At 50.3% G+C, this 24,910-nt stretch overlaps 1 protein-coding gene across 1 annotated transcript in view; it reads right to left on the bottom strand.

Moving 5' to 3' along the window:
• IARS2 (isoleucyl-tRNA synthetase 2, mitochondrial) overlaps window positions 1-24,910 on the bottom strand; it is a 1,527,005-nt gene that overhangs the window by 440,375 nt on the left and 1,061,720 nt on the right. Inside the window, exons 17-18 of the mRNA XM_069608590.1 lie at window positions 20,660-20,785; window positions 14,415-14,546 (exon numbers count right to left, since the gene is read on the bottom strand). Of these exons, the coding sequence (XP_069464691.1) occupies window positions 14,415-14,546; window positions 20,660-20,785 (258 nt within the window). The remainder of the gene's footprint in view (window positions 1-14,414; window positions 14,547-20,659; window positions 20,786-24,910) is intronic.

The following is a 24,910-nucleotide window of genomic DNA, read 5'->3' as shown; positions in this document are numbered from 1 at the left end:
AAGTGGTCCTGCGACAAGTCAAGCTAAATCCTCCGCACAGTCGAAAGTCTACGATTTATTTTGATGAGGTAGAGAAAGTTTGGAAAAGTAGATACATTTGGTCTGAGCCCGGCAGAGGGGGACCCGGCGTGAACAGTAAATCACCTGAGAAGTTGTATATGTGAAATCCTAAGAAGAAAGGAACTTTAATGTTTGTCATGTTGCATCAGGCCCTCTGTAATAAGAAACTTTGAATGGCAAAGAGACTTTGGCACAGGAGGTCCTGATGTTGCGGTTTTAAAATGCATACTCGTGCTAGAGTAGCCAGAGAGTGTGCTAAGCTAGAGTGTGCCACCTTGTCCTGTGCTGAAAACATGGGGAAGGGAAGCCAACGTCTTGAATATCCAGACATATCCTTTGTAGAACACTTTTCTTTTGCAGAACATTGTTTCCCACACTATTTGTATTTAGAAGTAAGGATTGGCAATAGGTTTATTAGTATAGGTCCTTTTATTTTGAAAGACTCGACTAGTACCGTGCTATTATTTGATGGTTGTAGCTTGCTCCCATCTTTAGATTTAGGATAGATAGGCGCTTTTCAAACTCAATTGAAGTTCAATAAACACCCTTGAACTGTGATCACTTGCGTCTGTCTTGCTGTTTGATACCATGCCTTCCTTACAGTGGACACATAACAAAAAAAACATTTATAGGCTATGTGTCCCTCCTCACATGCCATCTCTTCAGAGGCTAGCTGACTCTCCTCATATGCCATCTCTCTCAAGCTCTTATTCCCATGACAATAGTTTCGGTTTATAGAGCCAAAGAATAGCCAAAATTAAAAATAAAGGGAAACAATGTGGCAAAAGGAACACGGGCGGAGATACCTGGAGTGCTGCGACACACAGCAGTGGAGTCCTGGCCTCTTCTTACTGCTGGTGTAGCAAACCGGAAAAGACATTGCACAAGAAGCACAGCACTCTTTGTTGGGTGCAAACTAGATTCAGAGCCATATTAGATATGGCATATAACACACCAAGCCTTATAATGGCTTCTCCATTTTCCAGGCCCACGACCAACAGATCTTCCATGGCATGCGTCTCCCATGTCACCAACAAACGCTGTAGGATTTTCTAGCAATGCCGGGAGCAACACCAGCAGCACCGCTGAAGCACCAACACATGCACTATGTAGGCTGTTTCTTTTGGATTTAACATGATATAGAATGCACCTCTTGTATTCTGTTTTTGTCAGCACAATATTGGAGGTGCGAGGAAGCACACCTTTAAGAGGGACCCCACTTTAAGTTATCAGAGGTGAGGAAAAGCCAGGAACTAAAAGATCCGTACTTTGGCATGAAATTAGATTGCTCTTCTTAATAAAGAAAGAGGGACCTCCTGTGAATAGGCAGTTTATGGTTTTGGAATCTGCCTTTGAAGAGGTTTTTGACCCAGAAGCATGCAAGCCAGACTGGCAAGGGACCTTCTTCCAGAGGGTAGAAAGGACGAGATTAAACACTTGCCAATTGGCCTCAAGTTTTCAGGGGAACTATCCACCACTTACTCTACTGGAAAGTCTCCTCAGTTGGTCCAAATTCTCCCCTTGTGGCTCTGATGTTACAAGTGGATATAAAGAAAACCATCCTTCAAGAATGGGTTGAAAGGAACAAGCGTTGAATCCTGCATGGCCGTCTGATTAAGCTGAATTTGGAATTCCTTACTTGGTTGAAGGTTAAATCTATGCATTCAGGTTAGCAGGAAAGTCCAATGTGCCTATGGATCTAATTTTTTGTGAGCTATCTGAAAAGGGCCTTTGGGTTTCCACCAAATATCAGAGTAAGAGCAGGGAATACTCTGTTGTTTCCACCAAATCCTTGCTGCATGATTTTCAACATTATTAGGTGGAAATCGAGGAGGGACGGATTGTGCTTCCCTTTTCTCAATATGCATGTCGCACGTGATTCTTTTTACAGTCTCTGCTTCGGCTGAAAGAGTACATTTTTCTGGCCATCTACAATCACACAAGTGAAAGTCAGAGGGAGGTCAAATGCCAAGGTCTTTTGCAGCTTTCATTGAGTGGATCAAACTCGTACGAACAAGACAAAGATTAAGCTGGCAGGAAGCTATGGGGTGCAAGTTCTATATATGTGTGTGTGCATGCAATGGGACCAGTCCAAGAACAAGCACACCACTACAGGCTCATAACTGCTTGAAACAATGAAATGACCCAGAATGAAAGGAAAAGGCTTTATACTTGGCATTTATTTTTTGCAATAAGTAGATAAAAAGGCAAACAAGCACTACAAACTGCATATGAAATTATGCTGACAAATAGGTGAATGCAAGTTACAATTAACACAGTTGTTACGTTCCTTTAGGTATTGGGCTGTGACAGGTACCCCTTCAACAGGATACTGGTATGGGCTGGATACACTGCTCTGTCAAAACCTCAAGCCAGCTTCCAGCGAGACAAAGCAACATGAACAGCAGCTCGAGGCCCATCGGGTTCAGGACACTATGCACATGCACAATGCTAGCTCACTAGAAGCATCCCCCGCTCCTTTATGCGAGTCCAATGCTTTAATGGAGCGCTCCTGTCAATCAAACGTGACACAACCCTTCTAGAAGCTTCAGCAACCTGTTTTCTAGGGGAAAGTACTGGTAGGCACCTGTCGTTTACCTCACTCTTCCCCCTCCCTTTGGCCAAGGCTCTGAGGCACCTTGGGGATGCTTTTCTTATTAGCAAACCAGGTCACTCTGAGCCGTTGCTGCAAATGCGTACCTGTTTAAATGAGCATTGCTTGCAAAAAGCAAAAGCTGAAGTATTTCAGTGTGCACTCCGAAAATCAATTAACCCTATCATAACTCAGTCAGGCTGTGAACTATGAGCGGTTGTGTCATTACATGACACCAGTCCAGGAAAAGAGTTTCACTGCAGTCCTTAAGGACACAGGAAAGGATTGGTCAGAAGGCATTTCAATGGCACTATGCCCAGGCATATACCACGAGTACACGTCTGACTGATCCCCAACAGAGACCCATGTAGGAGGTTGGATTATGCAATATTTTTCCAGATGGCTATAGCCGATGCTGTGTTCTTGAGACAGTGCAACAAAGATACTGGATTGATTTTCACAGGAGTCCACTGGACTGGGAGCCTCTAAAGACCCCATATGCTGCACAGTCAGTCAGGCAAACATAATGGTACTGAGGCTGAACCTGAAAGCTGCAAATATTCCATGAGTGATTAACACTCATGCTGATCAAATGAGCCAATTTTCATCTGACGCAGGGAATTTCAGCTAATTTACAAATTTGCCCTTACCCAGATCTATTCACCAAAACGGAGGATGCCCTACTTCCTGGTTATGTTCACAGCTTGCAGATCCCAGGGCCTTTGGGGGTGGATTTGTTCTTTCGTGTTGAAGCAACAAAAACCAAAACACCCGGTACTACTGTGAAACCACTCTTAGTCGCGAATGCCCTTAAGTCAGTGCCATTAAAACCATTAGCTTGGGTGCCAATGTACTTATGCCAAAGACCCTGACGTCATTCCACTTAAATTAAAAAGCTCTATTTGGATAACAACAAGTTTGTAAATTGTAATCAAACAATGCAGAATTATAATTAATCCAAATGGTTAAGATATGAAAAGATCTCATTTGTTATTAAACTTACAAATATTACTTGTAGTAAAAGCAAAACCTTTTTCAATAGTATGTCGAGCAAACAAAATTCCACCATGTGGTAAAGGACAAATTGGTAGAGTCCTTCCAATTCGAAGCAATGATATGAAAAGCAATACAGACAAAATATATAAGGATTAATGATGGGGTCAATCATAAAATTACAAATCGAAAGAGGTTCTTGAAAGTCAAAAATGATCTGCAGGTATTTCCAAACTTTAGTCCAAAAGGAGTGAACAAATTTACAACCATATATTCAGTGTATTAAGTCAGCGTTCGGAGTGTGGCATGAGCAACAATTAATAGGAGAATTATTCGACAATTTAGCAATTCTTAATGGTGAAAGATAAGCAGGTTGTAAGATAAAATAATAAGTCTGGGTTAAATTGGCAGCAACAGAGGTAGAGTAAAGTTCCCCCCCCCACATATCTTTTTTCCCCTTCCCTTCATGTCTTGTCTGTCCATTCTGTCGCCCCAGATGGTGAATTATTTTTATTTTATTTCAATTCAGGATTATTATACTTCATGAATTTCTGTAATTTCATTAAGTATATAATTGTTAAAATGTCATTTTGTCATGAATCACAGACTGCGCCCCTTTTGGGCTTCTTGGTCCCGGTCACAGCGGGCTTGCACTCATTAATACTCCCAACATGGCCTTCCAGCGTAATCCCTTCTCGCTCCATGCGCTGGACGTATCCTTTTCTACTAGCAGACCACGCCTTCCGCGGCTCCGTGCGTCTCAATGCTATTGCTAAGTAGCGACCAGACGTGTGCTCCGTAGCTCGCAGTTCTTCTCCTTTTTCCAATCCCGCTACCCCTTCCTTGTCCTCCCCTTCTACTTACCTCCTGGATTCGTGGCTAGCGTGCTTTCACTGCCTCCTGGATTCCTGGATTCGGCGTCCCGGAAACTGAACGCATTCTGGATTTGGAAGAGACTCGGGCAGCCTTCTTCAAGACCCGGTCCATCTGCAAGAAGGCATCGACCAAGGACATGAGTAAAGAATGGACTTAGGTGAGAAGAGGGGCACTCTCCTTGACACATTTCTTATTCATCTCAATTTACAAATGTGTTTGATAACTTATTAAAATGTATGTACTAATACTGTTAATATTAAAAATCAATATACCCAAAATAATTCTATTTTACACAGTCCCTCGACCAGATCGAAGGATAAGGGTCTAGATTGAAACAATGGCTGAGTTTCAGAAATGATCAGGTCTCTCCATTTCATATGGACCAGTCAATAGGTCATTAAAGAAGCCTACAAGAGGGTAGTAGAAAGATTGCTGAGGTGTGTGATGAATCCTGCGGAATCCTCACAAAAACCCAGCCTAAAGTCTCCTCCCAGGTGGCCAGGGGAAGGCAGCCGCTACCCGATTCTAAACCTGGTGGTGGCGTTAGCCAGGTGGATCACCTGGGACAAGGGCCCCAATGGAACAAGAAGATTCTGTTGGGAGGGACACCGAATATTTGGAGCCAGAATATTTGATGGCTTGTTGTCAGAGTCACACTCCCTTTCACAGAGATATCCCCATTGAGGGTAGAGAAGACTCTTATGAATACCAGAGAAATTACATAGTTGGGAAGCAAGACGTTAATACCTTGACTTCTGATAAATATAATTATCCCATAAATTTAAACCAAATATCTAATCCTCTAAAACCTCTCCCTAATAGTTTTTTTAATAAACAGAGTAAATCCAATAATATTAAAGTGCTTCCCTTGGGAAAAACAAACAAAAACCAAAATTGGGGACTTCAAGTCCCATAATGCCTTACGTACTGGGATAAGCAAGAAGGACTCAGAGGCACTAAACTGCAAAATGCAGTCTTAGTGGTTCCAAAGACCCACACCTGACCTGGACTTTTCAATATATAAGGCCCCCTCAGGTGCAGGCCACTAGAACAAGAGGGTGGGGATGCAAAGACCACATGCTGCAGTTACAGAAGAAGCAAAAGTGGGGAGGAGTCGCCAGAGCCTCTGCTATTGGAAAAGCAGATGACGGTCCGGAGAGGGTCTCCCAGGTTCAAAACCTAAATTGCAGAGGTCGCGCACCAGGAAGCGGCATTGCAGCAAGCTTTCCTTTGGGAGAGAGAGGCTCTGCTGTTGGTGTGCAGTGTCCCAGTGTCTGGTGAGCACCGTTAGACACGAGGAGCAAGAGACGCTCCTTTCCTGTTCAGCATGTGGCCAGAGGAACCTAGAAGCAGCCTGCCAGGCAGATGGAGGCAGAGTAAGCAGTGTCAGTAGTTCGCATGGACGCATGTAGCAAAGCAGTTAGTTTACCAGTGAAAAGTAATCCTGGCATGCTCCGTATGCAACTGCTGACCTCTGACCATTATTTTGAATACCAAACTGAAATAAAGAAAGCATGTTGGTGAAATACGAACTTTACAAAGAGGAAAGCAGAGAAAAGTTACAACTATTGTTATAAAAGTCGGCACCTTTACCAAAGCAAAGAAAGGGCAATACAGAATCCAGCTAATCAAAATCAGCATTGCCAAAGTAAAGAGGGGGCAACAATTTACAGAGCTTATAATTTATGTGGGCTGAACAACAAGAGAAGATTGTTGCAGGAAAATTGTACTGTGGTTGTCAGAATAAGGAAGAGATAATCATGTAGAATAACAACAATCCTTGCTTAAGCCAAACAGAAAGGTGTCCACAACCGGGCACCCCTATACCTGGCCCATAGAGTTGCCAAGCAGTTACCCACAAGACCCACCAGAATTGCATATTCTAATAGGATCTCCGTTTCTAAAACTAGGAGTGTGCGAGCAGGAGGATCTAGCTTCCCAGTACTGGCAGCGACACACTGGAATGCCCTGCCCCCCCCCTTGTCCGACAAGTTGAATCCCATTTAGCATTCAGGAAACGTATGAAAACCTTGCTTTTCACCTAATCACCTCACCCTATGAATGTTGCTGTTCGCCGAATCACCTCACCTTATTAATGTTGTCCTTCCCCAATCAGGCTACCTCGCTACTGCTCACTGCAACTGTATCATGCTCACTGTAATCAAGAGCTAAGCTTCACTTTGTATATAAGACATATGTGTGCAAATAAGACAATCTCTGTAACAGCGCCTCCATGCCCGTGGACTGTTAGTGAGCTTTACAAATACTAAATAAATAAATAAGAAATAAACAATGTCAACAGTTTATTGATGCGCAAGTGGGATAACAGAAGTGAACGGACAGAAGGCCTCCCGATATAAAGTATTCAGTGAAGCATAACCTGCATTGCCTGTGGTAAAAGCAGAAGTGGAATGAACAAGATCAATGTGCATCATATTTTCCTGAAAGAAGTTGTGAATGTCAAAGTTGTTGAAAGGTGAAGACTTTCCAAACTAATTGAAGTACAGTAGACCATACCACCAAGTACATTTAGTAGTGTTCAGTGCTTTTTTTTCCTGGCAGGCATGTATACCAGGATAGGGATATTTTAGTGGTAGTCTTGGCAGGTTAGTGGACCAGGAGAAAATCATTGAAGTACTGCATTGTGGTAGAAGAGTTTTGTAAAGAAGAAGTGGCTAAGTCACTTAAGTGTTTCATGAATGGTTGCATCATCCTGACAAATGTTATTGTTGATACTGAGGAATTGTACAAGTATTTAGTTTCTCAAGAAGAAGATGAAGAAGTTGTGTTGAACTTTTGCTAGAAGTGGAAATACAAAAGGGCCTCATTACAAGTATGGGGGGTGCAGGAAAAAATTGGCAGTAACTGAATTACTGCCACTTTTCCCACACCACCATACTATAAGTATGGTGATGAGTGAGAGATTTACCTCCAGCACAATGCTGGAAGTAAATCATCCTGCTTTCCACCAAGAATCGGCAGAATTACAGCGGCTGTGATTCCACGCGCAAAAATTTCTCAAGGTCCAATGGACTACATAAATGGGGATTAACTCTGCCACTGCCACTTGTAATACAGTGGTAAATCCGCCAGACCAAGTGGCGGTAAAGGTAATTCCGCTGTGCAGCATTCCAGGGAATTTACTGCCGGAATACCGCCCAAATTGTAATGAGGCCCAAAGACTTGTCATCAAACTGAAGGAACAAGTTACTTACCTGTAACTGTTGTTCTCCAGCATGGGTCTGGCATGGATTCACGTGCTCATGAATATTCCCCGTCGTCAGGCTGGGAATCCTCGGTAAAGAAAAATCAGTATCAGTTTAGTTTCTGATCTGTCTTTCGTAGTAGTAACCAATCACTGATCTCTGCGTCATACTGACCACAGCCAATGACTGCCATCTCCCTAAGCCCCGCCTCTGGCAGCCATCTTCAGATTTGGTAGCACGTGAAGTGGCAGTATGACCAAGTGAAGAGCCGCAGAGGGGTAGGCGGGAGGGTTCGCATGTGAATCCATCCCAGACCCATGCTGGAGAACAACAGTTACAGGTAAGTAACTTGTTCCTTCTCCAGCAGGGGGTCCGGTGGCAGTGCATGATGCAGCCGGAGAGCCATCTGGAAATAGAAGACTTCGAGAGAGACTTCCCTTGATTCACAGGTCCAAAGGTCACAAACAGCTGTGATGTCCTCCGAAAACTCTTCGTGCGGTCCACGTAGAACTTCAGCGCTCTAGCCACATCCAGCGAGTGCAAAGTCCTCTCGGCCGGCGACAAAGGAGACGGGAAGAAAACAGGTAACACCAGGGGCTCGTTAAGATGGAAGTCCGACGGCACCTTGGGCATAAAGGAGGGCTGCGTCCTAAGCACCACCCTCGAGGCATGGAAAGTCAAGTACGGTGCTTTGCAGGATAGGGCCTGGATCTCTCCCACTCGTCGTGTGGAGGTAATGGCCACCAGGATTGCAGTCTTCCACGACACAAACTTCATCGGTGCGGAGTGCATCGGCTCGAATGGGGGCCCCATGAGCCTGGTCAGCACCACCTTAAGTTCCCACGCCGGGGCCGGGGCCTTCACCGGCGGGAACGACCGGAACAGTCCTTTCATAAACTCTTTTACCAGTCGATGGGACCACAGAGACGCAAGTCCTGTGGTTCTGTTATATCGGGAGATCGCCGCCAGATGAATCTTAATGGAGGCATGGGCTAGCCCAGCCTTTGCCAGCGATAGCAGGTACGGCAGCACTTGAGGGGCCATAATCCGTAGGGGGTTGATCTTCTGTGCTCGGCACCAGATAGAGAACCTCTTCCACTTGTGACCCTAGCATTTGAGAGTCGAGGACGCCCTGGCCTTTGCAAGAACCTCTCTGCAGTCGGCCGGTATATCGTACCCTCCAAACTCTAGCGCTGCAGGAGCCAAGCCTGCAGGTTCAGCGACGCCGGGTCATGGTGGAAGATGGCGCCTCCTTCTCTGGAGAGAAGATCCGCGTCCGCCGACAGCTTGATGGATGGGGACGTTGACAAGTCCAGAAGGTCCGGGAACCAGATCTGCCTCGGCCACACCGGTGCGACGAGGATCATCCTGCACCGGGACCTCTTGAGCTGGTTGATGAGTCGAAGCAGCAACGGCGGGAACGCATACAGGTATAGGCCGTCCCAGGGGAACGAGAACGCATCGCCCATTCTTCTCGGCTGGGGAAACCTGCTGGCGAACCTCTGGCACTTCGAGTTTGTCGCTGTTGCAAACAGGTCGATTTGGGGTTTGCCCCATCGTCGGAAGAGTTGATCCACCTGATCCTTGCGCAGCTCCCACTCGTGACACGTGCGCAGCTCCCTGCTGAGCGAGTCAGCGATGGTGTTTCTTTCTCCTGCCAGGGAACCAGGAACATCCCCTGGGCGACCGCCCAGTGCCACAGATCCTGTGCCACAGATCCTGTGCCTCCTTGGATAGGGCTGGGGATCTGGTGCCTCTCTGCTTCCGTATGTAAAACATTGTCGTGGTGTTGTCCGTGAAGATCCGCACTACCTTGCCCTTGAGCGACGGGAGGAACAATTTGAGAGCCCAGAACACGGCTCGGAGTTCCAAGATGTTGATGTGCAGGAGCTTCTCCTCCGGGAGCCAGAGGCCTCTTGCGTGGAGATCTCCGGTGTGGGCGCCCCAACCTTCCAGGGAAGTGTCCGTCGTCACCGTCTCCTGGTAGGCCGGCGTCTGAAAGTCCTTGCCCGCCGTGAGGTGCGCTCGAACGCCCCACCACTGAATCGCCCGCCGGAACACCTCGTTGAGGGGGACCCTGTCTTCGAAGGTGCCCGTCGCCTGCATCCAACGGGCGTCGAGAAATTCTTGAAGAGGGCGCATCCGTAGTCTGCAGCGGCGCACCAGGTAGATGCAAGAGGACATCATCCCCAGGAGGGACTTGATGGACCTCACCCTGGCCACGTCTGTGGCTAGCAGGCGCTGCACTTTGCCCAGAATGGTCTTAGTCCGTTCTTCCGACTGTGCCGCCAGGCGCCTCACTGTATCGAGCTTCGCTCCCAGAAACAGGGCCACCTGCGACGGCACCAGGTGGGACTTTGGGTAATTTATGGCGAATGCCAGGTCTGAGTAGCTGGGCGGTCCTCGCAGTGTGTTCGACGGCGAGTTCCCTCGTCCTTGAGCGGATGAGCCAGTCGTCCAGGTAGGGGTAGACGTGAATCCCCTGCAGGCGCAGCCGCGTCACTACAGGTGCTAGGCACTTGGTAAAGACCCTGGGGGCCGACTTCAATCCGAACGGCAGTGCTCTGAATTGGTAGTGGCGTCCCAGGATGGGAACGTGGAAGTATGCATCCTCCAGGTCCAGCGACGATAGAAAGTCGCCTTCCTCCAGCTGTCCCAGCATGTGCTGGAGGGTGACCATCCTGAACTTTTGTGACCTGATGTTTTGTTCAAACGACGAAGGTCCAGGATGGGGCACCAGCCGCCCGTCTTCTTCCTAACGAGGAAGTACCTTGAGTACACCCTGGAGCCTCTTCGGGACGGGCTCGATGGCTCCTTTCCTGAGCATCGCCCGTACTTCCAACAGCAGTTGCGGGACGTGATTTTCCTTCCTGGCCACAGGTGGAACGTGAGGGCACTTCTTCAGGAATTCGATAGAGTGTCCTCTTGCCAGGGTATCCAGCACCCAACGGTCAGTGGAGATGGACTTCCACACGCCGACAAACTTCGTCAGCCGGCCCTCCCACCGGGGTGCTTCGGTGGGGGCCCGAGGCCAAGGCCGGTTCAGTCCTGCTTGGAGGTGGTGGCCTTGCCGCCCTGGCCACCTTGCCGATGGCGGCGAGGCGCTCCCTGCTTGCCGCGACCCCTGTAGGCCTCCTGAGACGAGGAGCGTGCCGCCTGGCGGTAGGACAACGAGCCACGGCTGGATCCCTTGGAGGCCCCCCATCTGCCTCCGGAGCTCCGAAAGGGCCGTCGTTGCTGAAGGGCTCCTAGGGCGCGGGCCGTCTCCGTGTCCGTCTTTATGGCTTGGAGGGATTCGTCCACCGCCCTCCCGAACAAGTTGCTGCCGTCGAACGGCATGTCCAACACCCTGGTCTGGACGTCCTGACGGAAGTCGGTCGCCCGGAGCCAACCCCGTCATCGTAGGCAAACACCGTTGCCCAGCTGGCGGAACCCGGTATCGGCAATATCGGTTGCCACCGTTATGGCGTGGTCCGACGCCACCTCGCCTTCTTGAAGTATTTCCAGGGCCTCGGACCTCTTGTCGTCCGGTAGGAAGTCCAATATGGGGGCCAGCTTAAACCAGAGCTCCCTGTCGTAACGGGCCACGATCGCCAGGGCGTTGGACGCTTTGATCGTCGTCGCCGCCGACGAAATGACCCGTCGCCCCATGGCGTCCAACTTCTTTCCCTCGCCGTCCGGAGGGGAATTCGACGTTGAGGCTCCTGACCCCACCGCTTTCTTCTTCGCCGCCGCCGAGACGACCGAGTCTGGCGTTGGCTGGGCCCTGAGGCACAGGGGAGCGGTCTCGGGGACCCGGTACTTCTTCTCGTACCGGTTCCGTTTGGCTGGTGCCTTGGAGGGGTTCTTGAGTACCGACAGGCCCTCCTCCCAGATGTCATCGATTAGAGGCACCGCGATGACAGACTTCCTCTTGGCCTCCCGGCGCTGATAGAGGAAACCTTCCTTTTTCTGCTCGTCCGGGAAGAGCTGGACAATTCGGACGCCCTGGCAATCATGGCGTGGAATGAGCCAATCTCGTCGGGCGGAGAGGCCCGTGCGACGGGAGACCCGTTCTGTCGTCGTCGCCCTCAGAACCCGTCGTCGAGCCCACCGCACCCTCATCTCCCGACTCGTGGGAGGATGAGGAGGGAACTGCGGGCCTTACGGGGGCGAGCGGAGGAGAGGGTTGGGTCCTCCGTCTTTTGTTCTGAGGACTTCCCGACGGGCCAGGTTGCGGGTCCTCCGGCCTGGGCCGTGGTAATCTCGTCCTTATCTCAGAGCATAAGGACTGGATCGCAAACAAAATGGCCACCGAGCTATCCTGAGGCCTAGGTTCCGGCTGCGCCGGAAGGGAAGGCTGCTCTTCCTCGCCATCTTCCTCGGGATCTTCCATGCGGGACCGAACCTTCTCGAATTGGACTTCGAGATTCGTCGCGACCTCGGTCAGTTCCCCCTCCGAGGCGGACTCCGAGCTCGAGGAGGCTACCGTGCCCCCCCCCCTTTTTCCATCACGGGGGCCATGACGATGGGCTGAAAAGAGGATTCCCTCCTTGGCGGCAGGGAAACTCTAGTCCCGGAGGCAGTCTCCGCTGGCGGGGTCTCTGCCGGCTTGGCCAGAGTCGCCGCGATCGCCTCGATGGAGGCCTTTGCCTGCTGGGTAGGGGCCTTCACCACCTTAGGTGCGTCCTGGGCCTTCTCCTTAGGGGGAGGGGCGACGCCTCGCTCCCCCTCTCCCGAGATCAGACTGGGCTTCTCCCGAAGCTTACCCGGGGTCTCGGACTTCTTCTTCCCCGAACCGGAGCGCTGGCTCGTGGTTGACGGTGCCGGGGAAGGTGCGCCCTGCCTGGCGACCGAAGAGCCCTACCTTTCGGCGCTCCCGGAGCCAGCGGACTTGCGGCGCTTGGCCTGGTGTTGGGCCCCTGTCGCCGGGGCACCCACACAGGACTTAGAAGACCGCTCGGACCCTTTCTTCTTCTTCTCACCCGTTGAGCCCTTCTCCAACCAGCTGGCGAGACGGGATCGACGGTCCCTCATGGTCCGCTCCGACAAGTTCTTGCAGAACTGGCAGTCCTTCTCTACATGAGCCTTGTCCCCATGAAGACAGTAGAGGCATTGCGAATGTTCGTTCTCCTTAAACACATTCTACAGCCCGCATCCAGGGCAGCTGCGAAACAGCTTGGGTCCGGGTGACGAACTCGCGTCCTGGGCCATCTCGAAGTAGGGCGCGAATCTCCTGGAATCCTCCAAGAGGTTGATTCGACGAAATCTTCACCCTTGAGGGGCGTAGGAAAATCCTGCAACGGGTACCCGGGAGTAGAAACGGTGGAGCTTGAGGCTCGATTAACCGAAAAAATTTGAAAATTCACCTGAAAAAGCGCGAAACAGGCAGCAAAAGCTCGAGAGCTAAGCACGAGGACTCCCAACACTTGAACGTGCGGTAAAAATCTGAAGATGGCTGCCAGAGGCGGGGCTTAGGTAGAGGGCAGTCATTGGCTGTGGTCAGTATGACGCAGAGATCAGTGATTGGTTACTACTACGAAAGACAGATCAGAAACGAAACTGATACTGATTTTTCTTTACCGAGGATTCCCAGCCTGACGACGGGGAATATTCATGAGCATGTGAATCCATGCCAGATCCCATGCTGGAGAACTATTGGTTAAAGTTTAGGTAGAGAACTTAAGGAGCCAGGTGAACTTAATGATCCAAACTTGATTACAAAGAGGAATTTGTTTATTTGAACTTTAGAGTGAAAATCCTGCTTTGAATTATCTGGGGAAGGGGCAACGACCCAGGTTACAAGGATATACAGTAATTTGGTCTAAGTTGAACTTAACTGTTATTCCTGTTGCCTTTGAATTGCCATGCATTTCCTTTATGAGTATGATGTATGCATAAGTGTGAGGGACAGATTCCTTTTGTTAAGAGTGTTTCCTTTAGTTTATTTTGATAGGCAGGGACATTTGTTAGGTAAGGGATAGTGAGGCATTTATCAAACCCTTTTGAGTTAATAAAATGTCATATTGTGAAAACTCTATACCAACATTTCTGACCCCTCACAGGTGATGGAGGGGATATCGTACCTGCAGAATGTCTATCTGAAATAACACAGTGAGGGGTTACTCTTCAGGATAACTGCAATGCTATAGCCTGGGCTAATTCATTCAGCATTGCAAGCTTGTGTTTTCCGTTACACTGTCCTCATAATTTGCTGCTAAAGGTTTTCCCAGTTTGATCCGATCCATATATTCTATAAACCACTGGTGTGCATTAATTTCATGGATCTATTTTCGTTTTGTTGCATGTAGGCCATGTTGGTGATAGGTTGGTTGAAAATATGGATTGCTGTGGGGTAAAAGGACTGGAGCGATGATGACTGGGTTGGGAAGGCCTACTTACCTGGTAATCTCCATCAAAGCTAGTCCAATTCACCCGCCTCACAGTCCTGCAACACCACTTCCCAAGATCCATAGAATCCTAAACAGTAATGAACCTTGTAGCTTTGAGTGGTACATGACATGCCGAAAGGGGATTTTTTTTTTCTCTTGAAGGGGACATGTAGGACAGTCAGAGAAATAGTGCTGATCACCACAAACAATTGGAGATTACCAGACAAGTATTTAGACATTAAAGCATATTGATAACCAACTTGATGGGATACATTACATATTTAAATATGGCACATTAATTAAGACTGCTCTTACCTTGCTGGTATAATCCTGCAAAACATGTAGCATATACTGATCTATGACATACATCTCCTTGGTTGGTAAACAGTCAGTATCTGGGTTGAAATTGGCCAAATTTCCCAACATGAAGCGCAGAGTATTTCGAAGCTAATAATGATAAACAAAAGTTGTGAAAAAGACATTGTAGTTGTACAATATGGATGAGACGAACAAGTTACTCTCTTACCTGGTAACGTTTTTTCGATGGGATGGTCCGACGACGTATTCCATATCTTTGACAGTAATCACCACAGCTGTGCTGGTTTGGAAAACTTTTGACGTCTGCGTCCTGCGTCGATGACGTCGATGCGCCGTCCCCGAGGACCTACTCCGACGGCTGACGTCACCCGATGTGATAAGTAGGACGCACGACGCCCGTAGCCTCAGTTGTAGTTTTTTCCCCCAGAACGTGTGACATCAGTCTTCTGCCAGTCAGACACACAAGGCCTTGCGGAAACGTAAGCTGCAATCGCATAAGAAATTCTGCAGCGGGGAAGGTAGGGAGGGAGCGATATGGAATACGTCGTCGGACCATCCCATCGAAAGAACGTTACCGGTGAGAGAGTAACTTGTTCTTCGAGGGGATTGGGTCCTCTGGCGTATTCCATATTTTTGACAGACTCCCAAAGCAGTAACAAAGCAAGGAGGTGGGAAAAGAATTTAGAACACAAATTTAGCATGCCCAATCAAATTGCGGAATAAAGGACTGCCTTGCCAAAGGCCAGATCCTGTCCTCGGATGGAATCGAGGGAGTAGTGACGTACAAAAGTATGTACAGAAGCTCAGGTGGCTGCATCACAGATGTTACGAATGGGAACACCCCTCGATAGGGCAGTAGATGCAGCCATACCCCTGGTAGAATGGGCCCGCAAGCCAGCCAGTGGGTCCTTATCCGCCAAGCGGTAACACTCAGAGATAGCCAAAATAATCCAACGAGACAAAGTCTGTTTCGTCACAGCTTGTCCCAAACGCTTTCCAGCGTAACCAATGAAGAGTTGCTCGTCCACTCTGACCCGGGACATGCGTGAAATATAAAAGCTCAACGCCCTCCTAGGATCAAGCCTATGGAGCCTCTCCTTTTCCTTACCAGGATGCGGAGGAGGATAGAATGCCGGATGAACAACCTTCTGGCCCAAATGAAATTCCGAAACCACCTTCGGAAGAAAGGAAGGACGAACTCGAAAGACAACCCTGTCCTTATGTAACACAGTGAAGGGTGGCTTAACTGAAAGTGCCTGTAACTCACTCACTCTGCGAGCGGAAGTAACCGCAACCAAAAACACAGTTTTAAGAGTTAACAGTCTCAAAGGGCAAGAATGCAAAGGCTCAAACGGAGCCCCCATAAGAAACTTAAGAACAAGGTTCAAATGCCAACCGGGCTCCAGAAAAGGTGACGGAGGGAACACATTAGTGAGCCCTTTCGAAAACTGAGAAATTAAAGGAATCTTAAAATAGGAACATTCTTCAGACGAGCGCTTAAATATGGACAGCGCCGCCAGGTAACCTTTAATGGTACCCACTTGCAAGCCCCTGTGGACCAAGGAAAGCAAAAAAGACAGAACCATGGGAATGTCACACTCAAAAGGATCCACATTCTTAACTCTGCACCAGTCGCAGAATTTACGGCAATGGCAACGGTACAGAGACTTTGTTGCCGGCCGTCTGGCCGAGAGGAACCCCTCCAACACGTCTTCAGGGAGGTCCCAATGCTTATACCTCAACCTTTCAGAAGCCAAGCGTGAAGGTTGAGGGATCTGACCTCTGGATGGAGAAACTGACCCCCCTCCCGTGAGAGCAGATCGTCTCGGTAGGGAAGACGACGTGGAGGGCAGATGGACAAGTCGAGAAGGTCCGGGTACCACGACCTCCGGGCCCACGCCGGAGCAATGAGGATCATCCGGGAACCGAACCTCTGTAACCTCCGCAGTACTTGCGGGATGACGGGGACTGGAGGAAACGCGTACAGCAGTGGGAATGACCACTCCACCACGAACACGTCTACAAGGCACCTTTTGGAGGAAATTCCCGCGAGCAGAACCTTTCGCACTTCCGGTTGACACTGGAGGCGAACAGATCCACTTGAGGCATCCCCCAAAGGGCGAAGATCTCCAGGAGAATCTCCTGAGCCAGCTCCCACTCGTGAGAGATCGTGCTCTGCCTGCTCAGAGCGTCCACCGTCTCGTTGTAGTCTCCGGCCAGATGAACAGCCGAGATCTAAACTTCCTGCTGGATGGCCCAGAACTCGAGCTGCATCGCCTCCCTGCACAGAGGAAGTGACCATGACCCCCCTTTTTGTTGAGGTAGTGCATGGCCACCGTGTTGTCTGTTAGAATCAGGACACTCTTTCCTCGCACAGTCTGCAGAAAAGCCTGCAGGGCTAGCCTGACGTCCCTCAGCTCCAACAGATTGATATGGAGTCTGGAATCCGATGGAGACCAACAACTGCTGACTGTCAACTCGTTGGCATGAGCTCCCCATCCCGTGAGGGATGTGTCCGTCACAATCGTCACCTCCGGACAGGGCAGCCAAATTGGGGCCCGCTTCATCAGATTGCCTTCGACGGCCCGCCACAGAAGGTCCTGGGCGGGCAAGGGTGGCACCTGAACAGGGTCCGACATCCTGCCGGAAGAGTGCGACCACTGCATCTTGAGTGCCCACTGCAAAGATCTCATCCGCATACGAGCCTCTGGCACCAGAAGAATGCAGGATGCCATGAGGCCGAGCAACATCAAGAACTCGAACGCTGGGAGCGTCTGGGCAAGTTGAAACTTGTGCACCATCTGCTGAATGTGAAGAGCCCTCACCTGGGGAGGAAAACACAGCCCCAGGGATGTATCGCGTACTGCTCCTATGTACTAGAGCCGCTGTGTTGGCGTCAAATGGGACTTCTTTAATTTGAGGGAGAAGCCCAGCTTGTGAAGGGAGTGGCAGGTGACAGACAGATGATCCAGGACTTGCTCGGGAGAGCTCCTCCTGATCAACCAATCATCCAGGTAAGGGTAGACGTGAATCCCCACTTTCCTGAGATGCGCTGCCACCACCACCATGAGCTTGGTGAAAACCCTCGGGGCGGAGTTCAATCCGAACGGCAGGACCCGAAACTGAAAGTGCGAGTCGCCAACCGCGAACCTCAGGTGGTACTTGTGCTTGGGATGGATCGGCACATGGAAGTAAGCGTCCTTGAGGTCGAGAGACACCAACCAGTCCTGAAGTTGAAGGGCCTGGAGGACTTGAGAGAGAGTAACCATCTTGAACTTGTCCTTCCTGAGGAGTCAAACTGCGCAAGTCCATGATGGGTCTCAATCCCCCGTCTTTCTTGGAAATCAAAAAATAAGGGGAATACCATCCCTTGTTCCTCTCCGCTACAGGCACCAGTTCTATGGCGCTTTTCTCCTGCAGGGCTTGAATTTCCTGCGCAAGGAGCGGATCCGGACTCTTCAAAGAGAGGTTCCCAGTGGATTGTCGTGAGGCTTCTGCCGAAAGGGAAGACAGTAGCCGTGGGTTATGATCTCCAGAACCCACACATCTGAAGTAATGGCACGCCACTCTACAAGATGCTGCGCCAGCCTTCCCCCAACCGGCGAACCATGGGACCTGGCCTCATGACTGAGTGGTAGCGGCTGCAGCGTTGCCTGAGGGTAAAGGGGCAACTGCCCGAGCGGCCTTGGCACCTTGAGTACCCTGATTTCCACCTCTGGCACTCTTACGGTGGCCTCTTTGACTGACAGCTCCTCTTGCTTTACTGAAAGATGAGTAATAGCGAAAGGAACCTCCCCTCCATTGTTGTCCCCTAGGACAAAAAGGCGAAGGTTGTCGAACTGCAGCGCCCAACGACTTCACTGCAGCTTTGGAGGTCTGCAACCTCTCAAGGCTCTCGTCAGCCTTGCTGCCAAAAAGATGTTCACCGTCAAAGGGCATGTTGAGGAGCCGGGACTGCACATCAGGAGCGAACCCCCACTTCCACAACCACGCAAACCTGCGTATTATGGTGCTCGCTGCCATGGACCGGCTGACACAATCTGCCATGTCCAAACCCGACTGAACGGCCTCACACATGGCATCCTTGCCATCCTGAACCATAGCAAGGAAACCATCCCGTTTGTCCCCTTCGGGAATATGTTCAGCCGCTAATGCAACACAGTTCCACAGAGTGTGTGTGAAACGAGACAAGGCACATACGGAGCTGGCCGCCTGAAGCGCCATACCCCCTGAAGAAAACACTTTCTTCACCCAGCCATCAAAATGTTTGTCCTCCCTATCTGGAGGGATGGTAGGATATGATGCCTGCTTTCCCGGGCCGTAGCCACCTGCACCACCAAACTCTCCGAAGTGGGGTGCCTGGACAAGTAGCAGGGGTCGCTACTGGCTGGACGGTATTTTCACGACAAAGACTTGTCCACTGCCGCGAGACTCTCCGGAGCAGTCCAAGCCACCGCCACCCTTCTCTGCAGAGCCATATGAAACGGCAGTACCGGGTCAGTGGGGGGACCAAGATCGAGGATATCCGTGAGATCATCCTGAACAAACTCCCCTGGGGGAGCCGACCATCCCAAGTACTCGGTGACCCGAGACATAAAGCACCGGTACGAAGAATCGGCATGAGTGCCAGGCCTACAAAACACCACCTCCGGAGAGGTGTCCAGTCCACTGGCATCATGCAGTAACTGCCTCAGGTCATCATATTGGCTATGGCCCGAGAGAAGCTCATCTGGCACCGTAACCGGAACCAAGCCCTCATCAGAGCCCTCATCACCCTCTGAAATGTACTCCAGGCGGTGAGAGGAAGACACCTGGGGACCAAAGCTATGCCTGACCTTAGCCAGAGCCTTTCTAGGGGCTACCCCCGTGCCACGGGGCTCCTCCGACACCACCACCTTGAAAGGCATTGAGGGCGCCCGAACGAGTCGGCGCCGGCGTCGACATCAGCTGCCGCGCCGCCAGCATCGGCGTCGTCGACACAGGCCTCGAAGCCAGAGCTCCGAGTGTGTCCTTTGACGACCTAGACGCCGACAGCGTCGACGACCCCCTCGGAGGCGGAGCCTCGAGAGAGGTCGTCGACGATCTTGGCGCCACAGGTGTCGACGTCTTCCTCGAAGACTGCACAGGATCACGCGGTCTCGAGCGCGTCGAGGACCGGGACCTGAAACGGGCATTGCGAGAACGGTTACCCTTGTCCGAGTGGGACCTCTCCTGCGAACCGTGCCGAGCACCCGAGCCCGAAGGCGTGCGATCGGTGTCTCTCGACCGATCACGACTGACCCCCCCCACTGGAGGTGCGGATGGACCGGTGCCCTGCGATTCGAGAATCGCTAACATCTTCTTCCCGAAGGAAGCCCATTCCTCTGGTGTCGCTTGCATGGTGGAATAAGCGGCCCGCCGAAGGGCGGTGTCCTCGGAAGAGGACGGGGAAGGTGACCGATGACCGCTTCCGGGAATGCCTCGAAGAGGCAGAGGAGTGGAGAGACCGACTACCTACCGACAACTTCTTCTTGCGCTCCCGCAAGGCCTTGGCCGTGAGCGACTGACAGTCGACACAGTCGTCCGTGTCGTGGGCCTCCCAGAGGCACCAGAGGCAGGCGTCGTGCGAGTCCGTTACCAACATCTTGGACCCACAGTCCCCGCATTTCTTGAAGCCCAGACGCGGGGTTGAAGACGAGGTAGACATCGTTACAAACAGGCTTTTCACAAAAACCGAACTGGTTCAAAGAACCGAGAAGAATACAACAGAAACTCCAAAGAGTTGAGGCGTACCGAGATTCACGAAGCGAACACGTTTGCGGAAAAAACGGAACTGAGGCTACGGGCGTTGTGCGTCCTAAATATCACATCGGGTGACGTCGGCCGTCGGAGGAGGTCCTCGGGGACGGCGCATCGACGCAGGACGCAGACGCCTAATAATTTCCAAAGCAGCAGAGCTGTGGTCATTACTGTCAAAGATATGGAATACATCGGAGGACCCAATCCCCTTGAATCAATATTATAGACATTTAAAAAGAGCAGGCAAGCCTTTATCACTAATCAACAAACAAAAGATGCATAGACAGTTGGGATGGGATAAAGGACAATGCACAGAACTGATGGTGTGAAGAGTGAAGTTGACAGGAAATTAATGGAATGCTATAGAAATGTCATACATTTGATTTTACCTAAAATTCCAGGTCACAAAAATAAGTCACAGAGAAACAAAGAAAATGTATGTTTTCCCACTACATTGTCAGTACCTTGTTTATGTTGTCTCTGGCAGAATTGAGCACGATCGGCCCAATGAAAACTTCAGTGAAGACATTGGACTCTGCCACCCACCAGCGAAGTACATCAGCGCCATATGCAGGTTCTTTCATTTTGTCCTATTCAACAATAGAACACATTTGTGAAAAGAGGTAAGTAACGTTTCACAGTTTACAACCAGCAATTGAATTTGAATGCATGCATGTATTTGTAATGTTCCTTTGTCTACATGCAAGTCAAGTTAAGAAAGTATGTAACCCCTTATGTAAATGTTTAACTCCTCTCATCTTCATCACCGAGGGAAAAAAAAACATGAATACATTAAATATACTCACCATAGTGATTACTGTACTCCTAATTCAGATTCCTCTTCAGCCCACAGCAATATGATATATGATATTGCATTTATAACGCGCCTATACACAAGTGTTTCTAGGTGCCACAAGACAAGGGAGGGAAGAAAGAGTGAAGACAAGACAAACAATCTTACTAGGCCTTGTGACCTTCAGTTTGTGCAAGTGCAAGAACGCAAGGTGCCGGGGGAAGTGCAAGAGAGAGAGTGAGGGGTGAGGGGGAGTACAGTCAGGGCCAGTAAGGCTGTGGGTGAATGCGACCAGGGCAGCACAGCTCTGGGAAATTGCAAGTCGGCAGGGGGGATGTAGAGTTTACAGATTACAGTCACTAGTGCGCAGTAGGCCAGGCGGCAGTGCAAGGAGGGCTGGTCGTAGAGGAGCCTGGTACCCAGTGAGACTCTGAGGGTACCAAGCAACCTGTCGGTGCATCAGACAGGAAGTTTAGCAGGTGAGCGAGAGAGGAGAAAAACAGGCTCTTGAGCTGCTTCCAGAACTTCAGGTGGTCCGGCTCAAGTCAGAGGGGCAGGGAGGCTGTTCCAGAAGGAGGCACCTGCAGAAGAGAGATATACCCCCCACTCTGTCTGGATAGGCATCGGACCCTTAGAGATTTGGAGGTAGGTGAGCGAAGTGTTCGAGTACTTGGGTAGAGAGAGTTGGATGCAGTCCGGGCACAGCAACTAGAAAGCCTTGTGGAAGATGCGGAGGGTCTTGAACTTGATCGTTGCAGCCACCGGGTGCCAGTGGAGGGATTTCAGGGCTGGAGAGATACAGTGCATGGGCATGAGGCCAAGCATAAGTCTTGCAATCCTGTTCTGGATTAGTTGTGGAGGGCGCGGAGTAGAGGCAGGCAGATTGAGAAAGGGGCTGTTGCAGAAGTCCAGCCTGTAGAGAACCAGAGCTCTGGAGACAGTGAGCTTCTGGGGGAAAAGTGAGAAAAGGTAGAATACCTCTGAGGAGGTACATCTGGAAGCGGGCCTTCTTGGCAAGGTCAGTGATGTGAGGAGAGAAGGAGAGAGTGATTGATTGATTATTAATAATGCACCTATACACAAGTGTTTCAAGGCGCAACCAGGCAGGGAGGGGGAAACAGGGGAGAACAAGACAAACGATCTTACTAGGCCTAGTTTATATCGTGCAAGTGTGCAGACAAGAAGTGCAGGGGAGAGGAAACGGGGAAGTGCACCCAGTGGAACAGTGCCCTGGGTTAAGTGCAGGAAGGAAGGGCCTTCAAGGGGAACATGCCCAGGAAGTGCAAGGAAGGCCATGTGGCAGTACAGGAGGGCCCGAAGGCAAGTGCTAGGGGCTGGGCGGGGGGCAGGTGTCATATCTGACTCAGAGGAGCACCAGGCAGCCAGTCAACGTAACAGCAGGAGGAAGGGAAGGATAGCAGAAGGAAGGCAGAGCGAAAAGGAGGCAGGCAAAGGTTAGCAGGGGAGAGGTAGAGAGAAGGAAGAGGAGAAAAGGAAGCTCTTGAGGAGCTTCCAGAACTTAAGCAGGTCGGGCTCAAGGCGGAGAGTGGCAGGGAGGCCATTCCAGAGGGAGGCACCTGCAGAGTAAAGAGCTACCACTCAGTCTCTGCTTGGACAAGCGACTCACTAGCATAGATTTGGAGGTAGACGAGCGGAGGGCTCTGGAAGGAAGGTACTTTGGAAGAGAGTGTTGGAGATAGTACAGACCCCAGCCCCAGAAGGCCTTGTGGACAATGCAGGGGGTCTTGAACTTGATCCTTGCAGCCAGTGGGAGCCAGTGGAGGGATTTCAGAGCCGGAGAGATGTAGTCCCTGGGCTTGAGGACAAGGATAAGTTTCGCAGTCCTGTTTTGGATGAGTTGCAGAGGGTAGTGTTTGGTATATGATATGGCATTTATATTGCGCCTATACACAAGTAGATTGAGAAAGAGGCTGTTGCAATAGTCAAGTCTCGAGAGAACCAGGGCTCTGGAGACTGAGCTTCTGGGGGGAAGGAGAGAAAAGGTACAATACCTCTGTGAAGGTGCAGTTGGAAATGGGGGACTTTTTAGCGATGTCTGATGTGTGGAGGGAAGGAGAGTGGAGTCGAAGATGAACTCAAGGTTTTTTGCCTCACATGAGGGCGCAGGGCCAAGGGAGGCCAGCCAGAGTGAAAGGGAAAAAGTGGAAGCATGGGTCCCAATGAGAAGGATCGGTCTTACTGGCATTAATGCAGAGAACATTAGAGGCGCACCATGCCTGAATAGCGGAAAGACATTTAGCGTTGAAGGAGGAGGCCGGGGGTTGCCTGAAAGAGAGCTGTGTGTCATCCACATAACACTGAAAGTTAGAGGAAAAGGTAGAGATCAGTCGGGCCAAGGGGGCCAGAGAGACATTGAAAAACCAGGGTAAGAGGATAGATCCCTGGGAACACCACATGTTGAGTGTGTGATGGAGGAGAGGAAGGACACAAGTTCAACCTGGGAAGGTCAGTCCAAGAGGAAAGGGGTTAGCCACGCCAGAGCCTGATCTGTGATTCCCAGGGTAGCTCTGAGATGGGTTATCAGGATGTTGTGGTTCACTGTGTATAAAGCAGAAGAAAGGTCGAGGAGGAAGAGGACATACGGCGTGTTAGAGTCAGATTCAGTGTGGAGGGTTAGCTGGGAGATGGCCAATTATTTCTCCAGGAGTTTACCCAGGAAAGGAGTAATACAAATTGGGCTATAGTTTGCTGGGATGGGAGGGGTCAGAAGAAGGCTTTTTGAGCAGGGGATGCAAAGGGGAGTGCTTGAGAGAAAAGGGGAACACTCCAGTGGCAAAGGAGTGGTTGCAGAGATCGGCCAAGAGAACCAATGTTGTCCTAATGGTTCTGAAGGGGCAGGGTGACACCTGTTTGGATAAGACTTTCATAGACCTGACTTATCTGGAAACCTCATTAGGTGTGACAGGAGAGTGGTGAGAGGAGAGAAGGGGACAAGGGGCATCCAAGGAGGGCCTGAGAGAGGTAGATGGAGGGGAGCAGGTGAGAGGGCAGGGCATCCTGAGTTTTTGTGGTGAAATGAGAGGCCAGGGCCGAGCAGAGGGCCTGTGTGGGTGTGGTAGAGGAAGATACTGCAGTAGGATTTTAATTGTCAACCAACACTTTGAATCCTAACCAAGTCTCGTCCTTTTTAGCATCTATGGACAACTTGGGGCTCTCGCAATTGATTAGCAAACCTACCCACCAACTAGGCAATACTCTTTACTTTATGTGTGCCCATGCCTCCTCTATTGAAATCTTGTCGCTATGTCCTCTTCTGTGGTCAGACCATTTTCTTATTCAGTTCACTCTTCGGTACCTTTCCTCCAAGCCCTCAGTCAATAAACCTGCTGCCTTTAGACGTGACTGGCGGACAATATCTCAACCCTACATGAATGCCTCTCCTCTGCTAACTCCCCCAGTCTTATGACAATTGAGAATGCCTTTCTGGAAGTAGCCGACCTAATGCCCCACTCAAACTATCCAAAGGCATTAAGCATAGATCAGAGCCTTGTTTCTCTGATGAACTGAAATTGAAAAAGCTGGCCTGCAGACAAGCTGAAAGGAATTGGAGGCTGTGCTACTCCCCTATTGCTAATCTCACCTTTCGCAACCTGTTGTCCAACTACCATCAGGCTATTCTACTTGCTAAAAAGACTTTCTTTGAGGCCAAGATTGAAGCAGCCATAAATGGACCAAAGGCTTTATTTGAATTGGTAAACTCCCTTTCTGCCCCTACGAAAACTGATTCTACTATTGTTCCCGCACAATCTCTCGACTCCCTTGCGGCTTTCTTCTCCTCTAAAATCGAATGCATACGTGCAGTTATTGCTAAGGCTGCTTCTGCCATTAGAGACTGTCGAAGCTTTCCTCGGCTGGCAGCCCCTACGGCATCATGGTCGTCTTTTCCAGTGTTTTCTGCCCC

The sequence above is a fragment of the Ambystoma mexicanum genome, chromosome 4q (assembly GCF_040938575.1).
Source record: "Ambystoma mexicanum isolate Mex_15411 chromosome 4q, UKY_AmexF1_1, whole genome shotgun sequence".
NCBI classification, from domain to species: domain Eukaryota; kingdom Metazoa; phylum Chordata; class Amphibia; order Caudata; family Ambystomatidae; genus Ambystoma; species Ambystoma mexicanum.
Note: the sequence above shows the minus strand (reverse complement) of the source record. Positions and strands in the feature narration are given on the sequence as shown.